General features: G+C 35.7%; 1 protein-coding gene across 1 annotated transcript in view; it reads right to left on the reverse strand.

Moving 5' to 3' along the window:
- LOC121879875 (poly [ADP-ribose] polymerase-like) overlaps positions 1–19,565 on the reverse strand; it is a 32,876-nt gene extending 13,311 nt beyond the window's left edge. The window contains exons 1-14 of the mRNA XM_042386657.1: positions 19,446–19,565; positions 16,832–16,973; positions 16,142–16,302; positions 15,673–15,878; positions 14,224–14,413; positions 13,614–13,696; positions 12,277–12,399; positions 9,988–10,077; positions 9,618–9,784; positions 8,562–8,707; positions 7,171–7,219; positions 2,644–2,750; positions 1,501–1,604; positions 135–330 (exon numbers count right to left, since the gene is read on the reverse strand). Of these exons, the coding sequence (XP_042242591.1) occupies positions 135–330; positions 1,501–1,604; positions 2,644–2,750; positions 7,171–7,219; positions 8,562–8,707; positions 9,618–9,784; positions 9,988–10,077; positions 12,277–12,399; positions 13,614–13,696; positions 14,224–14,413; positions 15,673–15,878; positions 16,142–16,302; positions 16,832–16,973; positions 19,446–19,559 (1,878 nt within the window). The 5' untranslated portion in view covers positions 19,560–19,565. The remainder of the gene's footprint in view (positions 1–134; positions 331–1,500; positions 1,605–2,643; positions 2,751–7,170; positions 7,220–8,561; positions 8,708–9,617; positions 9,785–9,987; positions 10,078–12,276; positions 12,400–13,613; positions 13,697–14,223; positions 14,414–15,672; positions 15,879–16,141; positions 16,303–16,831; positions 16,974–19,445) is intronic.
- Between the last annotated feature and the right edge of the window lie 4,686 nt (positions 19,566–24,251).

The following is a 24,251-nucleotide window of genomic DNA, read 5'->3' on the forward strand; positions in this document are numbered from 1 at the left end:
ATATATATATATATATATATATATATATATATATATATATATATATATATATATATATATATATATATATATATATATATATATATATATATATATATATACACACACACACACACACACACACACACACTTACCTGACCATAGTCAATATCCAAAGGATACCAACATCCAGACACTTTCTTGAATTCATTTTCAAAGAAGAAATTACCAGTTTTCTCTGCATAGAGTGCTGTAAATTGTGTGAGGGCATCATTAATGTCCTCAAATGATATCAATTTATTGCTGCCAATCGTTGTACCAATTCGGCCCCATGAACGAAACAGCCACCATCTTCAAAAATAAAGTAAATGGAATTACATTATATCATGCAAACTTTACATAAAACTTTGTAGGGTAAGAAACAAAATATAGTAACTGACACCAACCACAGTGGTTAGAGCCTAGAATACTTCTGCAATTGGTGGGAGATCATTCTAGGCTCTCACCACTGTGGTTAGAGCCGGAATCCCTCAAACCCGGAACTTCCTGATAGCCGGAATTGAAATTTTCTCAGAAAATTGTTCCCCAAGCTCGAATTTTCCAGAAAATTCCGGCTTTGGGAACGATTTTCCAAGGGGCACATTTTCCGGAAAAGTCTGAGAAAATTTCCCGAGACCAGAAAAATTTTGGGGATGGGGGGAGTTTTTTCCGGGTTTGAGAAATGAAAATAGGGTGCATTTTCTGGAAATTCCGAGAAAAATTTTCCGTTACCCAGAAAATTCCAGGGATAAGGGCTATTTTTCTGGGTTTGAGAGATGCTGTAATGGGCAATTTCTGGAACTTCTGAGAACATTTTTCCGTTACCCAGAAAATTCCGGGCAGGAGGGATCTTTTCTGGTTTTGAGAGAGTCGTCTCGTTACCTGGAAATCTTTCATTCCCGGAAGTGCTCTGCACCAGCTGTTCCGGCTAACAGGGATATCACTGTGCGTGTGTGTACACACACACACACACATATATATATATATATATATATATATATATATATATATATATATATATATATATATATATATATATATATATATATATATATATATATATATATATATATATATATATATATATATATATATATATATATATATATATATATATATATATATATATATATATATAATCACTAGAATTATGACTATACTACTTAGTAAGAATAGCAAACAAAAGTGATTTTGAGTGAAGATCCCAAATGCTGTCAAGCTATGCACAATGAGCTAATAAATACAGCAATCTAAATCTGATTACAAATCACAAATTAATTCAAAATTTATTTTGATATCTTCTATGAAATTCTATAATTTCTTGAGGAATATTAATAAATAAATAGTACCTGTGCATGGATGGATGGACAGACAAGACCAAGCTATAATGTGTCCAGCCACCCACGGGATTATAAATAAACTCTAGCAATAAAAATTTCACTTCCTTTAGCCTTTCAATAAAGAACAAGCAAAGTCACAAACCTCTTTTTATCATCACTTTCAAGGACCTGTAGTTTGTAGTACGAGTTTGTTCCTCTCATAATGTCAACCATGCCAAGGACACAATTGTATAATTTGCCCCCACGCTGTAAAAGTATTATAACATGTAAATATTACTTTCTAAATAGGTAAAAATCTTATTGTTATCATTCCGTAAAGGAAACTGCAAAACAATACAAATCTCATCTGGGATACATGCAAAGAAACCTACCAAATCTCATTGTTCTACACTGCTTCATCCTGCCTAACAAACTGGCTATAAAATGTCCTAGTTCAAAATCTGGAATAAATCATCTAAGAAAAAATATAAAAATACTCAAGCATACACCTTTAAAAACTAACCATATAATCCAACAAGGAAGCATCCAATGATTCCTATATACTTTTATTGTTGAGTACTGAGTACCTTTTGCCAAGTCCTGTTTATATTCAGGAATATAAAAATTGAACATTAATTCCTACTCATTTCACAAACCTGCAATTTGTGAATATCTTCCACAAGCAGTAGAAATCCATTTTTCATCTTATGAATTCAAACAGAAAGACCTAATATTCTTTAGCAAAGGTGCAACAGAGAGCAACCAAGATGATTCCAGAACTATGTCATCTCAATTATCAAAGTAGACTGACAGCCTTAGGACTAACAACCCTTCAGACAAGGCACAATATAGCAGATCTAACTGAAACATTAGAAATCTTGAAAGGGATGGAAAAAAGAATTAAAATTATTGAGATGTTTTTTGGTCAAGTTATTATACAAATATCCGATTACAGACAAAAGATTCTTAATCAGCATGTTCATGAAGGATATATATTGACCTTGAAAACCACAGGCAGCGAGTATTTAGTGTTTGAAAAGAAATTAATATTAGAAATGCAATTAAAATTATTGAGACGTCAATTATACAGATATCAAATTGCAGACAACAGATCCCTGATTAGCATGTTCTGGAGTACATGATGCCTATATATTCTATTTATATATTTAAATCCTTTATTTTTCTACATAATTAATGACAAACTTACTATAATTAAGTCAGATAATTAAAAACCATTCATATTGAGGCATATATACCTTACAAGTGAAAACATTCAGAAAACATACTTGTAGTATTTAAATCATACCTGGTAGACATGAACAGTACTCTCCAGCCCTGAGTCAGGATCAACAGCGGCACCACCCTTCAGCTTTATCTTCTGTTTTTCTGGTATGTTCTTAGTGAAGCGTGACTCTACAAGAAATAAATTACAGTACATTTAAGTATCCTGTACAGTAATTAAATCAACTACAGTCCTAATAATAATAATTATTATAGGTCACAGCTCCCATCTCCTCCTGCACCTTTTCAGCTTCTTAAAATTTATTATTCATAAATATGCACTGTATACCTGGAGGAAAAAAGTACCGTATATACTCGTCTATAACCCCCCTTCATATATAGGTCGACCCCGATTTTTTGACCAAGAAATCGTTAATTTATGATATCCTCGTTTATAGGTCGACCCAAGTTTTTGAGGGTAAAGGAAAAACAAAACCTTCAGAAAAACACTACGTCCTATAAACTTGTTTACCATTTATTATTACGACACTTTACACTGAAACGCGGGTAGTTTCAACAAAAATATTGTATATTTCCATTCAAGTATTTATTCAAGTCAATTAGGAGGGAATATTATTGTAATACAATAGTTTTTAACTGAAAACCATTCGAAAAGCGATTACGGTAACATTTTGAACGAAAGAAAGCAAAAGTCATTGTTTTCGTCACAATTTTATCCTACTTTCCACTGTAATACGTACATCATTTCAGCAAAAAATATTACATTTTCGTGAATGTATTATATCAACCACAGTATGAATAGAATATCACTAATATAACAGTATTTTAACAGAAAACTATTAAAAAAACGAGTAACATATCTTGAACATCGGAAGGTTTGGTAAAGTCTTTTGTTTTCGTCATGTAGTTTATCCTAATTTACATTGAAATACATCACGTTTCAGCAAAACTACTATTTATTTCTGAGAATATGGAAATGTAATATTTTTGCTGAAATGACGTACGTATATTATAGTGGAAAGTGGGATAAAATCGTGACAAAAACAATGACTTTCGCTTTCTTTCGTTGAAAAGATGTTACCGTAATCGCTTTTCGAATGGTTTTCAGTAAAAACTGTTGTATTACAATAATATTCTATCCTAATTCACATGTGATGTAACAGTTTTTTAACTGAAAACGATTCGAAAAACACGTGTACCGTCTAGCTGATACGGCAGAACCCTGGTCGCGGAGGCTTTGTGTTTGCATCAGCCCTTCTTAAGCAGCTTTTAATTTTAGCGTACATTGAAATCATGTTTACCGGTATACTGTATTCTTATTTTCTTGCTTCTTATTTTCCAGAAATATGACAAGTTTGTATATAATACAATGTTACGGTACTTTTAATTTACAAGTATTCATTTTCAAAAATACAGAAGACACCAAACAAATACCAGTACTACGGTTATTTGCGTGACTCTCCCGCCAAAAAAGACCAAACAGCTGGTACTCTCTCCCTCAGCCCTACCAAAAATAGCCCAACGACATCTTTCTTGTTTATTCTCTTCCAATTTCTCACTTTAACTGGTATTTTTTACTTCATATTGCCTACATCAGATAAACTACAGTAATTGAGGTTAGACACTGTTATAAATTTGATTACCGGGTCCTGGCAGGTGCCGTTAGAACCACCTGACCCTACCAACAGTGTTGCAAGTCAGACAGCATTTTTTTAATCATCCATGTGCACGAGAAAGGATGGATGGATGAAGGCAGCATACAAATATGGCTTAAAAAAGTCTGGAACTTTAGACCAGGGGGACTGCGCAAAGAAAAAAGTCTTTTTGTGTGGGATATGTTTCGGTCACATCTTGTTGACAGTGTTACTGCTGGGATTAGGAAGGAAAACACTGATACAGCTGTGATTCCTGGTGGATTAACAAGTCTTGTCCAACCACTGGATGTTTCCATAAACAAACCATTTAAAGATGCGGTAAGAGTGAAGTGGAACAACTGGATGATAGAAGGCGATAAGACATACACAAAGGGAGGCAACATCCAAGCTCCATCACTAGCAACATTATGTGAATGGATTGTAGAGGCCTGGGATGCAATCAGACCAGAAATTGTGGTGAAATCTTTTAAGAAATGTGGGATTTCGAATGCTCTTGATGGAACAGAAGATGACTTGTTGTGGGATTATGAGGCTAATGAGAGCGTGATTGAGGATGAAGATATTGATGATCCTATGGCTGATGATGGTGTTGATCCATATGACGATGCTGTTCAAGGAGAGGACTGGGAGTAGCTGTTTGGTGCTGATGACAAGGAAAATGATTTTGATGGATTTTAATGAAAATATTCAGAAATATGGTATCGTAGTATTTATTCAGGTCAATTAGGATAGACTATTATTGTAATACAACAGTTTTTTAACTGAAAACCATTCGAAAAGCGATTACGGTAAAATCTTTTGAACGACGAAAGAAAGTGAAAGTCATTGTTTTCGTCACAATTTTATCCCACTTTCCACTGTAATACGTACGTCATTTCAGCAAAAATATTACATTTCCATATTTATTTCTGAGAATATATTCATTCAGGCACAGTTAAGGTAAAATATACTTGTGATGTAATATTTTAATGAAAATATTTATAAACAAGGTATCGTATTTTTCTTTTGTTTCAAATTTAATTAACAAAGATTGATGTTTCAAATTTAATTAACAAAAATTTATATATCTATAAATAAACTTTTAAAAATGAATACTTTATGTTTTACATACTCCTGTGCATACCATACCATGCATTTGGCTACTTTGGGTTTGCTATGATGACGCAAGAGATCTGCCCTGACAACTGTACCGACACTCACAGCGGGTGGTGCGTTGGTGCGTCGTTTCCATTGTTTACTGGTAGTTACTGGTAAATATTTTTCAACCTAACGAAACTATTACCCGTATGGAGGTCGACCCCCAACTTTTTGCCAAAAAATTTGGTCTTAAGAACTCGTGCTACACAAGGGTATATACGGTATATTAATTTCACTAAACAGTACAATACTATAACTCTTTTCCTTTTAGAACCATAGGCAGTGTTTTCCAATTAATAAACTTTGGGGATGAATAAAATAGGAATAAAATAGTTATAAGTGGACCACCAGCGATGTTCATAGATGAAAATGTGAAAAGAAAATCATCTGGAAATCCTCAATTATATCAGGTACTTGTAGATTTAAAGATAAATGTTGCTTGTAAGAGTTCAGAAATAAGTTACTGCTTAGCTCTGAAGAGTTGGGTGCCTGCCAAATGGACACTCACAATCTCAGGTTATCACCAGTAGTTATAAATTCAGCTTTTATATTTTCAAAAATTACCTTTTTAATTAATTAAAAGTATTACTAATCTGTTTAAGTAAGCAATACCATAATTGTAATTCTGGAGCTGGGAGAGGTAAAATTTAGCCTACATCAACTGGGGGATTCATTAGCCTGAAGGAGACTACATTTTTCAGAAAAGAAAATGTGTCTTATATGATGTATTATACAATAACTTCCTTAATGTACATATTTACAGAATGATGGCAAACTATCAATGTGTTTTATGAATCATTATATTCAAAACTAACCTAATGATAACATAAATCTATAAACTACATACTGGGAGATGGAATGTTTGTTCATCTTTGACAGCAGTGCACGAATGTAAAACAAATTAAATGGTTAGTGAGAGATGCCAGTGAAGATCAAACATCTTGAAATGCCACGCAAGAACCACTGAAACATTGAGACTGACACATGTTTCACCACTACCAGCTTTAGTCACTATGCCACTGTGTACCAGTTTGATATTTCACAACTACTGAAAGTAACTTAGGTAAGAGAAACTACCACCTTGCAATAATCGAAGTTGTTTGTTTTGATCTTGATGACTGATTAAAAAATATGTGAATTCTTAATACCATATGTAAGATTTACTTAAAGATCCTGCACATAACATTGGCTAACAGTTTTCTACAGAAATTATTGTGCTGCCCTTTTTGGGGGAAGCAAAACTCAAGAATATTTAAAAGGCCCTCCACTGTATAACCAAACCTACATTTGTCATTGTCACTCCAAGTACCCTGGAAGAATTTCATATTAAAACCCCAAAACCTGAGCCTGCATACAGTACATATTATGGCTTTGTCAGGGGGTACTATCTCAGTGGTAACATGTTGAAATTAACATAAAATTATCATATACAAATTAACTAAATGCAAACCAAATTATCTTTTAAGAAACTTAAGATAAAGATCACATAAAAATTTAAAGAATTATGCGAGAGGATACAGACCTTGCCCCTGAACCATTATCATGGCAGGGTAAACATTGAACCAGTGACCGTCTCATGTCATCCTCTTTAACTCCCAAAACTCCTATACCATTGCCACAATTGGGTAATTTGGGCACAATTTGCTTTCTGCATAAAATAGTTTATCATGAGGACCTTGTCACATGATGATCAATCCTGCCAAGTCTGATGCAAACCCACAAACCCACCCTTAAGTTATTTTGGGGACACAGACAAACATAACTGAAAACAATATCTTCCCTGTAGGATAATTACTTACCAGATTTTGACTTTGTAGAGGACTTGATAATGCGAATCCTCTCTTGAGGCTGAAAAGTGAACATTTATGATTATAAAATAAGAAAACTAAACCTTAAAGGTGCTAATCAACAAGTACTAAAAGCATTGTTTTACCAGGTAAGCATAAGGTGACTATGATATTTTCAGTGTTCTAGTTACTCTTATTAGTCACACATTATGAGTGACTGATCTAATGTAATCCTATTCCAGGGCTTATCTAGAACATTTTAACAAAATTTCATAAGGGGACTTAAGTAATATCTCAAAAAGCGGAATCTGGATACCAAAAATTTCAAACAACCAGAACTGAGAATGTATTTTTATATTTTTCAGGAAATATCTCTCATTTTCCAGTACCGTGTACACATGCTGTCCACGTAGTGTCCCCCTCATCACTTAGCCATGTCAAGTGAGGTTGTGATTGGCTGCTTCAAGCTGCTTTGCTCACCCTTGTTAGACACAGCAGAGCTTACAATGTCTTTAGTATGAAGACAAACAATGCACTGAGCTTATGCAAGTGTTAAATTGTTAAACACATTAATATTTCCTCCAAACACATTTTAGCAAAAACTTACTCTTTTCAAAACAAGCTCATAACATAAATCTACTGTATACACTACACATTGGTAGCTGAAGGGTCAGTTTGTGCTTCCTGAAACTTGCTAGAATAAGAAATATAATGGACAGTGTCAAAAAGATCATTAATATTAACTGAAACAACAGGTCAGTGAAATTCAGTACTGTACAGTATACCATATGGCCAGCACTATTGTATGGGTAGGAGGTGTGGGCGTTTTAAGCCAACACCACAAGGAGGCCAGAAGCCTTTGAAATGTGGTGCTAAAAAGTATGTTAAAGAGCCTTAAAAATTACAGATATACAAATGAAATGCAAAGATTGGTTAGTGCAGAGAGAGAAATACGGAAAATCGGTAAAAACAAATATAAGAATGACCATATAATTTGGGAGGAGAGGATATAATAAAGGCAGAAATATCAATGGATAAAATTCAAGGCAGGAGGGCTAGAGGAAGGCAGAAACCTGAGATGGATAAATAAGAGCGGCAAAATATGGGAGGAATGGTAAAGATAATCTGAAAACATCTGGGAGTGGGTAGTCATGGTTGACAACAATTAGACACAAAGGAAGGCATCTTGACTGAGTGAGTGTACAACAGATACTGTACAACTGTAATAATGCAAATTTTTTTTTATGGGGGTTTCTAGCACTGCATGTTTGTAGTTCAATGACTATTATGTTGAGATAGACTATATACACCTGAACACATCACAAAACACCCATAACACACACACATAATGGTGAATTTGTGTAACTACTGTTTAAACTGAAACTCTCATATAGAACACATACATTACCACCCCACGAAGCGATGCTCTTCTTTTCGATCATAAGCAAAGCATCTCCTGTCTCTACTTCATCCAGGAAATCTTCACTCACACAATGCACATTTAGTGTCTTTGCAGCATCAATCTTCTTGTCTGTTCCTCCAATACAGTCTAAGGATAACAATATTTATTTGTTAAAAAATTACTATAACTTTTATTTCAGTACAAAACAATCAAAGTATTATGAGAATGTGCATACATCATATGATCCAGAAGAAACCATGCAACAGTATAATAACTGTATAGTCATAAAATTTTTACGATCTTGGAAATAGAATATGTATGCATATACAGTAAGCCCCCCTCCATCAAGGGGGTTAGGTTACTTGAAAACAGCATGCTAGGTGAATCCTCAATGGAGGAATTATTCTCTTATAAGAATAATAGGATTTGGGGAATGTGACCACGTAAATTTTATTATAATGTAGATACACAAAACTATTTATACTGTATACTGTACCCATAAACAAAAAGTCCTAGCTACTGTACCTGTATACTGTATTATATATGAACAAAAAATATAATAGCAAACAAAGACATTCCCATATGAAAAAAAGAAAATGTATACACGAAATCCACATCATTTACGGAATCTTAGTTGACAAAGGCTCAGTCCACGCCACTTATAAGCCACACACACACTGGTGGCCTCGAAATTTCTCTTAACGTAGTTTCACATAACATCGCTGTTTACAAGAACGCAACCAAGACCTATGGACGCCTGATCATATTTGGTAAAAAAATTTAAGGTTTACCAGTAAAATACTTTCATGGGTTTCAATAAGAGACATCCATTTGGAATAATCTGACATTTTTGGGCACCATTCAGAGGGATATAGTTGGAACAAGGAGGTAAAACTAAGCAAAAGATTAATACCTACCAGGCACTGTCTTGGGCACTGACCCCATAAAATTATCAGGGTAGTAGAGTATTACAGAGTCATCTGCTCAAATTATTAGGACATAAACATATACTGTAATTTGAAGGCATTTAGTCATACACAGAAGTGGCAACACTGACCTGGAGTAGTTATAACAGCTGCTGTAGTTTTTTCTACTTTTGAAGTCACTTCTCCTCCCAAGGATTTAATTTTATTCTTTATTTCTTTCTTATCTTTGGAAAACTTACTACCAACAATTACAAACTTCATATCTTTTAGTGGTAGTTTTGCTTCTGGCGAAGCATTCCTGAAATTACACATCATTCATCAGGAAAATTACCACAATGATAAAATTAATAAGAATAGAAGGGCAAGTAAAATGCCAGCAAATTAGTGTAGTTCTGCAAATACTGTATTTGCATGCTCGCAAAAGCTGCTCCCTAAAAAGCTAAATCACTGGCAATTCCACATTCCTGTTTGCAATGTACTAAAATATTAAATTGTACTTACCCATTTTCTTTTTTTTCAGCAACCTCAGCACTGGTTGGGCCATGATCAATCCAGATCCTCTTTCCAATACCCTTAAACTTGTACTTTTGACTGAAAAAGAAGGAAAGAACTACAATCTAGGGAAAATAAGATATGTTCCTATAACCTTAAATTCTAAAACAATAAAAAAAGGGGAAGTTTATAACTGAAAAAATGCTATATTCAAGAAGATATTATACAACATTACAGTATGCTGAGGCCCAAAACTTGACTAATGCAGTGTAAATGTATCAAATATCACTTAAATCCAGTCAATATAGCTGAAGATAAATGTGTCGAGAAGAAAAACTTACGGGTCATTAAGTACATAAAGTTATTAAAACACCTTTACATCAACAACAAAAAATTTGAAACACAGCTCCCTGGGTTGAAAATCAGACATAAATAAAAAACTATACAGTACAGTACTCTAAAGATAAAAAAAGAGGGTAGGGGTATATTGTGTGTGGGAGATGAGAGTAACTTGGGAGCAGCAGGTGGGGGGGGGGTTAGCGTGGGTGGCTCCCTCCACTAAGATCCATTTAACACATCTTCATATCAAATACTAGAAAATATGTGAAATGAATATTACAATGCTCTAATGTGGCTTAGAAATAAAGAAAATATAATATGAAATTATAAAATAAGAAAAATAAAGAGCATGGGTGTCTATACGTGAAGGAGGTGGGCTGTAACTGCGTTGCTGACTCACTACCCAACCGTGCTCCTTCCCTCAATGTGATGTCACAGCGCGAGCACGCACACACTTACCTCGGAATCAGCTGGGTGAATGCCAAGCTGAACTGTCACATCGCCCAGATGATGGTTTGGGTGTGGAAGGAGCTATATTTTGTACATAAAATGTGTGATTGTATTTTACGATATGTTATGTATCAATTTTATTGTTTATCATAGCAATTTGTTTTTTCATTTTTAACATATGCAATTTGAAATTTGTTTAAATTACTCACCTTTTGCTTACTAAATCACTTTAACTACATTGTTTATATGAAAGTTTAGAATTATTAAAACAATTGTTTAAGTTTGAAATCATTTATAACCAAGTTGTTTATTATTATTACTAGGGAGTACAAAGTGTTTACCACCATGCCCTTTTAACCTGTTATTTGGCCTCCATGCTTTGCTGTTATTCATCATTTAGTGATTATTTTGTTTAAATTAAAGTTTTTCAGGAACACAACCCCATTGTTAAACAAGGGATACCTGTATCACTGTAATGAAAATTAACGCTTAAAGCCCGTGCGACGTAAGACATAAATATATAATATAAATATAGATATAAAACTATAAAATAAGACAAATGAAAAGCATGGACGTGTGTGTGTGAGAAGTGAATGTGTGTATATGTGGGCTATAACTGTTGGCTAACTCATCAGCTAGGATGCTGCATTTATTGTTACTTGTATTGAAACTATAAAAGTTGTTGATTTTTTTTATTTAACACTAATGTGGCTTAAAAATATATAAAATATAATATATAACAAGAAAATGAAGAGCATGGGTGAATATCTATGGAGGCAGTTATAGCCAAGGCCTTGGCTATAACTATGTGGTCAACTAGACCAGCCTCGTATATTGTTATTTGGAATAAAACTATAAAAGTTGTGGAAAACTTATTACAATACTCTAGTGTGGCTTTGAAATATAGAAAATGTAATATAAAACTATAAAATAAGAAAACTGAAGAGCATATGTGGGAAGTGAGTGTGTTAAGGCAGTGGGTTACTGAGCTATAACTGCATGGCTGCGATCCCTCCCGACGTAATGTCACGGCATACACACTAACGCAGCAGCCACATGTCTGAGTCAGCTGGTTGACTGCCTGAACTGTGTCCGTCGGTCAGAGGATGGTTTGAGTGTGGGTAGCACATAAAATATGTGCTATTTTATTTAATGATATGCTATGCATAGATTTTATTGTTATCATAGCAATAAATATGGCAGCTATAAATTACTGAACAGAGGTAAAAGGACGTGCATCCATCATGATAGTTGGCAGGTAACTGACCAAAAGGCATGAGTCTTGAGACAAAGATTAACCATTAGTCGAGTTGTCAATTAAACAAATATCCAATACAAAGTAATTCATCCCACTTGGACATTCAAAATATGCCATGAAAATTAAGAACGTTGAGGAACGTCACCAGGGGTCGCTTCAGCGAATGTAGAGGAACATCACCCAGGCTTTAATGGTTAAATAAGGGAACTTATCACTTAGAAAAATTATTACTATTATATTTCAATACTTACAAGTATGGAAATTTCTTCAGCTCCTCGGGCACTTGGAATACCCGCCGTTTAGGTTCTTCGATAACATTTGTACATTTTGTCCACTCTGTAAGGTTACCATGACATACATAGCCCTTGCCATACCTGGAAATAATTGAGTTGCTTAGTAGATATAATAAAAAACTTCTTAAATGGGAAGCAATTCATTAACATCAAAGGAAGAGGCTCTAACATCTAACCCTTTCACATGTATATTTCAAGTACCAATGGACCCCATCCCTAATAATTTACAAAAAATGCATTTTTTTTAATAATTAAACATGTACTCTAGTAACAATGGCTTTAATGCCATTTTTTCAATTTATACACCGTTTTAAAAGTTAAAACTAAGAAGTTTTACTTGTCTCTTCAAACCACAAATTCCTTCCCATTGAGCAATAAGAAGGGCATTCAACTGTAAAACTTGCTTTAACTTTGTCTGATGGCAACCGGGACACTAAGCACCTCAAACATTAGTATACATATGTAAAGTATGGGCTCTGGAAGCAAGAGGATGGAGAAAATTCAAAGTAAGAGAAATGTTGCACCCGAGAGTAATAAATTGAGTGAATAGGATATATAATACATAGAAATAAGGACCAAATATGGAAGTGAGAACATATCAGGGTTCGCTGTGTGTGTGTGTGTGTGTGTGGCTTGTTCAGCTGTGTCATCGTTGGTGAGACGACTGAAGAAGGGGAGGGTGTGGAGTATTTTTAATTCAGAGAGAGAAAAGAAAAAGAAGAGAAAAAGGTGAAAAAAGAGAGAGAAGGGATAAGACCAAGTAAACATGGAAGGATGGGATGAAGAACACACTACAAGTGACGGGATGGCTAGACAGGAAGTAGCTATATACGCGGAAGAATGGACAGCAGAGCATCGAGACCCATTTTTCGGAAGGGCTTGATACCGATGGTAATGGGTGGTGTTGAGCGAATGATAACCTACAGTAGATGGATTTTAGGGGTCTTGCTGTGGAGGGTGAGTACCAAAACAGAACACATCAATTACAGCAGTAAAAATGAATATGGGCATTTGCTCTTGGTTCTAGTCATCAAGGTAAGAAAGAAAGAAAGAAATCTACCACATCCTCAACCATTTCTTCAGACTACACTTATTCATTTACATCAAAATTAAAAAATCTTCACAAAGTATATAGTTCACGATATTTAAGGGGATAAGTTGAATGTATAACTGAAGCAAAAAAAAAAGAAGCTATATACAACACTGGAATAAACAGAGTGAAAAAGACAGTCCCATATTATGTGACTGAATACAGATGGTACCACAAATCTTACACACACCAAAAGAGTACTTACTCATAAATAAAATTTCCAGTTTTACAAACTCCACATTTTTCCATCGCTCCAAAAGTCATGATATCAACAATAACATCAAGCATCTGAAAAAGAAAATACATATATATTGTAAAACTAAGAAACAATTATAATTTCAAAATGTAAAAGAAATTAACAATTGGTGTACAGGATATTGTCTGTCAGTTGATATGTACTTGAAAAAAAAGTTATCCACATACAGACCATTTGAAATAAAAGTAGCTAGACATAATAAGAAGACTTGAAAATTTTAAATTCAAACACTAACTATTGAATTAATAAACTCACATATACAATGCTAGAACAAGAGCACTGCAAAGCAATAAAATACCCCTCAGCATATTTGGCCAACTGGTTACATACTCTTGAAAAGTTGGTTGAGGACTAATCTTAAAACTCGCACAAAAGGTTGATTAGATAAAGCTATGGTATAAATTTTCATGCTGCATCAAATCTATAATGAGATACTCTATCTTAATTAGTACAAGCAAATGGACAAATGGAAAGATGTGGGAATGGATGACAATACCTGTCAGATTAAGTCTGAGCTGAGGGGTAATTATAAATGTAAACCAATCAAAAGGAAACTTACTCTACTATCTCCAGAAGGAATGTACTGATCATTGCATTCCAAAATATAGGAAAGTTCCTTTTTGTGGAGGATTTTGGATAACTCATCGCGGTGTGCGTACATTTTTTTGTTCTGCTTGCGTACTGCTTCCTCATCTTCAGTTTTAATTTTTTTGGAGGCAGTATCAGGCTCATCCTCGGCCTTACGTTTTCTGAAATCAAAAGTACAACAAATGGTAAATCCTAATAGGACTAATCTTAATATGCACGAAAAGGTAAAATTTATATTCCACATCAATTTTAACATTGTTTAATGATGTCAAGAACAGTATTTATTATTATCTGTATACCAATTCTTCTGAAAAAATGTTTTATGAAATTAAAAGGAAAATTTTAAAATGAACAAGCAATTCTAGCCTTGTCTACCGGTAAATCCCTAAGTTATCATAAGCTATCTGTTCTTCTTGAGGATCAAAATCGTGTTAAAAGACTTAATATGTAATCATGTACTTTTTGGAAGGCTGTGCAAGTGTACAAAATGCACTGGCAAAGAAGGCACATTAACAGAAAAAATATATGTTTAGGTCTAACAGTCGCACGCCATGGCTGTACTCAACCCACCTTCATATACAGGTACTGTATGTTTCTTTTGCTGTTACAGAGGTCTAGCAGGGATGTAGCCTCCTGGTTAGGAAGTCAGGTTTGGTCAGGCTCTGTGCATTGTCATTCCCATTTTCTTATCTAGTATCATGCAAATAACATCTCCAGAAATTTTGGTGTCATTCCATAAGTTATTTCTGGTGATACCTGTCTCCTCCATCTTTACCAAAAACATAATTTATGTACACAGAAGTGAAGAAACACATTTCCACCATACATCTTGTATCATGGTCTGAGCTATGCCCTGCACCAGAATGGAACACACCTACCAGGAGGGTACCTGCATCCTGATGAGACCAACATATTCTTGACCATGAGTACTGTACCTATCTATAGTGTTTTAGATATGATAAACAATTTATTTAGTTATGATAAATTTATTCTTAATTTAAAAAAACCTGCCACTCACAAGGGTTAGTCCAGTAACTATACAGCCACAGTGAAGGAGTTAAGCTACTGAAAATCCTGATGCATATACAGTATACTGTATACATTATGATTTTTATAACAAGGTGTCTAACTATACTGTATAAAAAAAATACAAATCCCGGTGAACTTGGTTACCTATTGCAATGCATGTTATCACAGTATGAAGAACCCATAAAACCAAATAATCTTTAAACTTTCTAAAAACCTTCAAATTCTTCTTGTATAATTAAGTTGTTTAAAAAAAAACTTACCCATCTTTGGAGTTTCCTTCAGTGCAATGTTAAGGATAAACTACCTGTATAGCTTTTCAATCTTAAAACTTGATGACTTTTCTATAATGATTGTATATTCACACTAACCAAAAAACATAATTACAGCTTACATTTCAATTTTCTTCAGTTTACTCTTTAACATCTTCTTATCATCTGCAGAAAGTGTGTTGTATCCAGGAAGCACTTCAGCACTTTCAAAAAACTCTAGTTCTGCACGCTTTTTTACAAAGCAATCAACGTGATGCCACTGGTCCGCCGGACCATATCTTTTTGCATGATCACTTTCATATTCTTTTTTACTAATTCTAACTTCATCCTGTAAAAATTCAAAGCATTGAGTTAAGTTACTTGACAATATTCTCAGAATAAATGACTCTCTTAGCTATTCCTCCCTTGCTACTTATACAGTACAGTATGTGTATAATGTTTTGCTTCCGGAGCAAAAGCCATTATAATTTTATACTGTATCTGCTAATTCAAAGCCACACAGTCTGTATTGGGTTTCAATTTCATATTTTATCCCTACCTCTGTTCTGAATTACCTATACAGTAAAGTACAGTATTTTTAAATTGCCTTACCTTTAGAATCTTGTTCTCACATCCTCTACACTTAGCACGACCACTCTTAGCATATTCAGTAAGAAAATCTTGCATGCCGCCCTGGGCTGCCCCCTTCTTCCCTTTCTTGCCTCCTTTACTACTACTGCTTGAGCCAGCAGCAGGAAGACTACTAGCACTTTCTGTCCGGGTTAAAATTAGAAGTTCATCTCTTATGATCTGAATCAGCATGCATGGTGAACTTTTGTTAAAAAGTAATGTGAATATACTTGAAATGTGTGGATATTTTTACTTGTCAATCTAGCCCTTTAATGTCAACTTCAACACTTGTCATGCATCATTCTCCCCAGTTATATTTCTTTTGAGGTTTCTGTAACCCTCGAGTCACCTCACACAAGAGTGGATGTGTAAAAGCAACATATATGTAATCTCTCATGTTCAAACAGACAGACAAAAGTCCAAAATGTCTATATTTCTCTTTATCAAAATGATGGCAAGAAACAAGTAGCCATGCAAAGGAAAAAGAAAACTAATGACTTTAAGTTCACATGCAGTTCACATTTCCATCATTTAGTAATATAATCAATACAGTACACACAAACACAGGCTTAACAAATCAAACTTTAATATTTTCCCTTCACAAAATCACATCAACTATTCATATCCTAATATATTATCCCATTAAATTCTAACATAATTAATATTACATACCAATTTTTGCCTTAATCTTCTCTTGATCTTCCCATCTCAGAGAATCATAATGAGCAACATCAGCAACAGTTCGGGGCCGTTGTTTCCCAAAAAAGCACATTTGATGATACCAATGGGGCACCTTCCCATCGAACATTGGAGACTGGAAAAATTAATATTTTTTTTAGTTCCACAGATTACCAGTATAAAACAACTGACTTTGGTGTAAGGCTAATAAAAATATCATGTACTGTCTAAGATTTACAGATTATTATTGACGAGACACCCGCTGACGCCGCGTTATATTTGTTTTCATGTTCCTTTTCTTAATATATTTCATCATTGAGTTCTGATTTGATATTCATTTCTTGGGCAAATGCTTCGTTTGGTAGATATTTAGGCACCTAGACGCACGCTACTTTGTCTTTTTCGGAGGTGATGACGCATCCCGGATGTAAACTGCCATCATATTGATGCACAGGATTCCAAAACATTCCACTGTGCTCTGCTGGCGCCCCGATTGACGCCTACACTCAATCTACGTTTCTGAGCCACTTGGTCTGGGTGGCTGCTCTCACAGCCACAAAAAATTTAAATTAGACCATATCATATTAAGTTCTTCCTGTTTAATATGCTGAGGGGTCTGGGGGACATAACCCCCTAGCTAAGAAGTTAGGTAAGGTTAGGTGGGTTTCTTTGGTTAGGATAGGGAGGCCTTCTAACACTGCTTCTGCCACTTGTTTTTCTTATCAACTAAGTTAGGTTCGGCTTAATTTAGAAATAACTTTTTAACACATTTGCCCAGACTACGTGTGTCCACTACAATACACAGTGAAATTGTGGCGCTTTTAAAATAATTTAATATAAAAACGCATCGGTAGGTACTTAGTAAATAATTACAGTACTGACTTCCATTCAAACAATGGTCTGCCAAAGAATTATATCGCAAAAATAAACATTCAAGTAAAAATATGATTATATTTGCATTTTCACACCCCACATTCCTACCACTAATCTATTATCATATTCGAATAAGACGTCTAATTATAAGATAATTTTCATCTATTACATTACCGTCGCAAATGTATAATACGTAACCAAAATTTTCTCCATTTTCTTCCATTAATCTTTCGCCATTATCGCCTACCTCACCTCCCACACTGTGTGTCTCCTTCATAAATCATCACGCGCATGCATTCCCGTACACATCACGCAGCCAATCAAAAGCTTTTTTTTTTGCAACCAATTAAAATGATTTTTTTTTAATTCACTGTATTTTTGGCCCAATCAAAATCGATTTTTATTTTGGGTCTCTCATATTTCCAAATTCATATTAACTTCCGACCATGGAAGTCTGTGATGGATGTCACTTAAATTATATGGAGCTGATTGCGAGTTTTGGGGAAAAAAACGAAGAAACTCTAGCATTTTTTCGATCGCATGGTGTTCTTCCAACCTCAGTAAAGTGTCCTAAGTACAAGACAATGTAAATATCGCAAAAACCAACATACGTGCCGTTGTCCTAACTCATCCCTTATCCCAAAGACAAAGAAGAGACGGCAATAAGGTAAGAAATAGGTGATTGCATCATATGGTGAGAGTCAGTTAGGTTAGGTTTATGTTTTTCTAGTGTTTTTTGGTGTATTTTGTATTCGCTTAGCCATTATTTTTTTTCGGAAAACGTCCCAAGGAAAAAAATCGATAAAAAAACCCAGCCACTACACTAGAAAAATATATTTTTGACTTTCTCAGAGAGTGGGGGTGCACTTATGTAAATTTACCAAAATATGCTTGATTACTATATTGTGGGTACAGTGGTTGCAAACATAACTTAATGGAAATGCAATTGTTGGATTTGTTTGGAGGAAGAGACAGTGATAAATGACAACACCTGGAGATACAGTACAGCATCACAAATGGATTGGTCATGAATGGAGATTGGAGACAATAGACAAAATAATTATATTTCTGCCTAAGTTAATACAGTATGTAATGAAAAAAATAGGCAGTGTCTCCATAGCTACAACAGGGAAAACACATGTACAGTTAGGAAAAAAATATTAGAATATCCTAAAAATAATATACAGTATAATACAATCCCATAGGTGTGTATAAGGTACTATACAGGTATTGTACTTATAAGAGGTCAAGACTAAGCATTGTAACTAACGGTACTAGTATTTGTAACATATTTTACTCCGCTATAGTCTGTACAATTGTCCAATTATAAGTACGTACAGTATTCTATACTCTGTTATATGCTGTAACAACAGCTTTAACACTATCATAATTAATATAGTTTAGAGTAAAAATCAATTTCATATAAACATTCCAAACAAGACCCAACATGACACATGCTGCAACGTCTTGTTTCTTTACCATTTTAATCCATCTTAGCAAACGTCAAACGACATGTCTTACTTAAAATAATACTTTGTGTTTTACATAAATAACTCGTTAGTAAAGGCAAATACTGTACTACTATGAGAAGTGTGTTATTCACATGTTAAAACCCGACCTAGTAACCACCAAGCACTGCTCCTACACTTGGCGGGAAGGAGACATGGCTCGCTTCACAACGGTATATTCTATGAAACATCAAACTACCATACAATAAAAAGTAAAAGTTAATCACCTGCACCATTACGGCGAGTCGTAGAGAACCTTTTTCGATATTTCCTTTGCATCCTTTACAAGAAGCACGGCCACTCTTGGCGTACTCAGCTTGGTAGGGTAGATCATCCGCCATGTCTCCTGGGCGTCTAAGGGGGACGGCTTATAAAGTGATGGAAGATTATCCCTTCCATGATAATATATATAATATACATATATTATATATATACATAATTTAGCCAATTTATTGATAACTATGGGTCACAACTAACAATAACTGATCCATGGCAAAATTGTATGTTGAAATTATATATGTGATCCTTACAAAAAATATATATATATTTTACTGAGGTTCAACAATAAGGGACAATAGTTAGAGCGATAAATAAATAAATGGATAGACACATAAATAATAATTAAAGTCATCATACAAATTCAAGTTGGTTTAGCTTATACAGTCGTATGTGCACATAGACAGTGCATACATACTATAGTGAACAGCAGTACAATATTAACCTAAGCGATAGTGCAATAATAATAATAATAATAATAATAATAATAATAATATAATAATAATAATAATAATAATAATAATAATAATAATGAGTCACCTGAAGAATCATCGCCAAAGCTTATTTCACCTGACGATTAACTACCTTAATGCTAACTTAACCTAACCTAAACCTATTCTATCCTAACCTAAATCTAACCTAACATAACCTAACCTAACCTCATCCTCCCAAAATATTTTAAGGGTGGTTTAATCTTTAGGTGAAATAAGCTGGGGCGATGATTCTTCAGGTGATCCTAAATTATTGCCTATTTTGTCTGTATTTCATTGATTTTTATATAATTTTGCTATAAGAGAAACTCCTCATATATTTTTCATATAAATTTGGCCGTATATTCTTCTTTTCAGACTGTACTTGAACTTACAGCTCCTCAGTTGCCCATAGAGTGGGAATTGTGAGCTCTTGGAACAACCTGCCAGAGAGTGTTGTGCCGGTGTTGCAGTTAAAAGTGAAGTCTCGGTAAAAATGAAGTGTTTACTTCTATCCTCTTCACCACTGATCGGCTCGTTAGCCGCTTGGGCTATCGGTCACGTCTCTGTTACACACTGTTGGCAAGTACGAGGCATGCACCAGCACCTGAATGTACCTAAACCTGCTCCAGTGTTGGTCAAGTCTGGTCTTGAAAGAGCTCACACTTGGTGCCGTCACAACACTCTCTGGTAGATTGCTCCAAGAGTTCACAACTCTCACTCCGAAAGTTTGCCTTCACAGTTTTCTGAACCTACGACTTCTTCAGTCTTGAGCTGTGACCCCTTGTGGGGCGAGCGTCCGCCAGCTCCAAGTAAGGACACTCGACTTAGTATTGCCTCTTGAGATGCTTATACACCTTAATTAGGTCGCCCCTTGCCCGTCTGTATTATAAGCTAGGCAAGTTCAGGCGCTCCAATCTCTCAGGGTAGTTGAGGTGCCGAAATGCAGGCACTAGTTTGGCAGCCCTCCTTTGAACATTTTCAACCAACTGACAGTACCTAGCATATCTCTGGGACCAGACGGGGTGACAGTACTCCAGATGGGGAAGCACTTCACTCTTGAAGAACGTTACGAGGCACGGACCCTCTAGATATCTGAACGACCTTCTTATAAGACCCAATAATTTATTTGCCTGATTTACCTTCTTCTCGCAATGGCCCGAGAACTTCAGCTCATTGTCAACATACACACCTAGGTCCTTTTCACATTGTCTCAAATAGTGAGTTTCTTCATCCCGTTGGGACATAATTATGATACGCCTCCTTGCCGTTGGTACGCCCCAGGTGCATCCTCTTACACCATTTCTTCGACCATTCTTGGAGTTCACAAAGATCCTTCTGCAGCTCTTCACAGTCTGCATGGTTCTTGATTTCCCGAAATACCTTAAAAATATAATAGAAATGTTGTAGATCGCAATGCAAATTCCAAATTTCAGTATACCCCGTATGTAATAGTTTTCACGTACAATATTACTGTACAATATTGACAAAATATTCTTGTCTCAAATAACTTGTAGTGGACGTCTCCCCTACAAACTGCGTAGCTGCACACCACCTGCTACCGCCTCCCTAGCAACCAAGTGTATCCGCATTCCAATGCCCGCCGTATCCTAGCAACCGAGCCAAAAGACCGGCGACTTCTCGGGTTTTCCCAACATGACTCATAGCTGCTGCTGGGTATATAAGCTCTGTCTCTCCATTGAGATTTATTCTGACCATTCTTCTTGAACAAGCAACACCTCCTCCGCCGCTGCCTGGCAGCCCCTCGCTTCTCCTCACCTGCCTGGCGGTCCTCGCTCCCGCCAGCGAGCATGGCGACCCACCAGCCGTCCTCTGAGCTTCCTCACCAACCAACTCTCATTCTGCCCATTTTCCTGAACAAGCAACACCTCCTCCAGCAAGCTCCTAACTGTTAACATTTATTCAACCAGGAGGCCAGCAACAGGCAACATCTTCTCTAACGAAGCTCCTGCACATCTACCTCCTTCAACACGCTACTCACCGAACGTCTTCTACTGAGCAGCTCCCCACTACACGGCATCTCCAGCACCAGACTGTCTTCATATAACTTATATATTATACAAGAAAACCACATTAGAGTTTCCTTCCATCCTGAGTGCTAGACAACATTAATATCTCGATACCCCTACAAACTCCTTCTGAGACAGCCCTGTTGGGGTAAAGCAGGACAATGATTAAAACTGTGCACTGTACTGTATATGCATCTTAAATGATAAAGGCCTATCAAGGCACACAATATGCTGTCTCAGAAAATGGATGGATGGTCACAGAGGTGTTAAACTCATGGTTTGATCACTTCTGTGCTACTGTGTTCACTCTTGCTTATCTATGATGGGCATGCATCTCATATGTCAAGCAAGCTTATCAAGACTGTGCTGAAAAACAATGTAGTGATCTTGAAGCTCCACCTTCACACTTCAGTACTGACACACTAGCCACTAAACATGTGCTGTATTTTCCCATTGAAGCCACAGTAGGATAAAGATCTTGTGCACCATCAATGTGAAACACAAGCCAAACATTTCAACAAGGCAGACTTTGTGGGGGAAGTGTGGGATACTGCCTTCACCGAGGATAATTTCCTCTCTGCTTTCTGTAAAATGGGGATCTATCCAGTTGACCCTGATCGCTACCCAACAGTCACGTTTGATCTGGCCTTACTCAAGGCGTACAATTTTAGCAGAATTGGTGATGACAGGGCCTCAGTTGGCACTGCTATGACTCAAAGAAAGGAGCCAGGTGCTTCACCATCATGAACCCTGGACCAGATAATTGCAGACTCCTTCCTTCAACCCAGCACCTCCACTCCAAAGTCAACAAACACACGACCAACAAGAATTAAGATCGATCAAGAATCCAGAGTTACCACAGATTAGAACTTCCACAACATGGTCATTGAAAAGGAAGCTGTTGCGAAAAGGAAACTTTCCAAGAAACCAAAAGCCAAGAAGAGAAAAGATGAGAGCAGCACAACTTGTGAAGAGGAGCAGAGTGAGGATAAAGCTGACCTGGATAACTCAGATGACACGAATGACAACGTCCCATTACCAGAGGATAAGGAAGACTTTGAAGAAGTTCAGCAGAGGCCACAGGTTGATGAGTACTACCTTGTGGACTTTGACAAATTTTTCTACATTAGACATTTCCTGGAGTGTTCACCAACTACCGAACAATTCAAATTCAAATTCTTACTTCTAGCCACCAAACCCCGAGGAAGAAACAGTTCTGTGAGGGCATATATTTGCTTGTTCTGTATCCCTAAAACTGGAAGGTTCAAAGGAGTTCAAGCTGCTGGATGAAACAAACATGAAGAGACATAGCAAACAGTTCCTTGAGTGGAAGCACAAACAGTATTCCTATGACAAAAAAGAAGAAGAAAAAAGTGAAAAGTGCACAACATGTAATTAGCATTGTACAAATGTGTAGCAAGTTAATCAGTTAATTAGAAACTGAAAATACAAAAAAAAATTGTATGTATCCTCATACATTATATCTAAGAGCATTAGGAACAGTAAGTAAAGTGTAGAGTAAGATCCAGCAACATTATGTGCATTGTCCCTAATTACCCCTTGGCAGCTTAGAGTGGGACACAAAAATTGGCAATAACTTTGGTAAGTACACTACCATTATTATATACTGTACTTAAATTTTTTATGGTTTATAATAGTCTGTAAGTATACTGTATGCATGTTCATGACGAGTTTCATGGCCTTATAGTTTTGACAGCATTACAAAGTTAAAATTATCAGTCCCAAATTACCCTGGTCGACGTTTTATAAGTTAACCTCTTTTGTATCCACAGTAGATAGACTCCTTTAATGTCATTTACTTTTTTTATGTCTCGCATGTAAATGGCAGGTGTAAGACAGATGGCTATTTGAAGATGGAGGGCCTGGGCATTGAGGCAAATGTCTGAGGATAAGTTTGAGGTGGCTAAAAGGAAGTCCTCTAGATGAGGGGCACTTAACACAGGAAAGCCCTCTCTATGCCATTTAATATTCCAGACTGAGAAGATACTTGGAAAATAAAAATAGACAACTACTAACTTGAGGAATGGCCTAGGAAGACAGGCAGAACTATTAATACAGTAAACCCTGGATAACTCTGCATTTGATCAGTCAGAATTTTATATAACTCAGGACAGCTATACTCTCGGAATTTACAGTACAGGTATTTGAAAGTCTGACACCAGTAGCGCTATACTGCTTTAACAAAAATTGCTATGATAATAAATTTGATACAGAGCATATCATAAAATACAATACA

Source organism: Homarus americanus, unplaced genomic scaffold (assembly GCF_018991925.1).
Source record: "Homarus americanus isolate GMGI-L3 unplaced genomic scaffold, GMGI_Hamer_2.0 scaffold32095, whole genome shotgun sequence".
NCBI lineage: Eukaryota > Metazoa > Arthropoda > Malacostraca > Decapoda > Nephropidae > Homarus > Homarus americanus.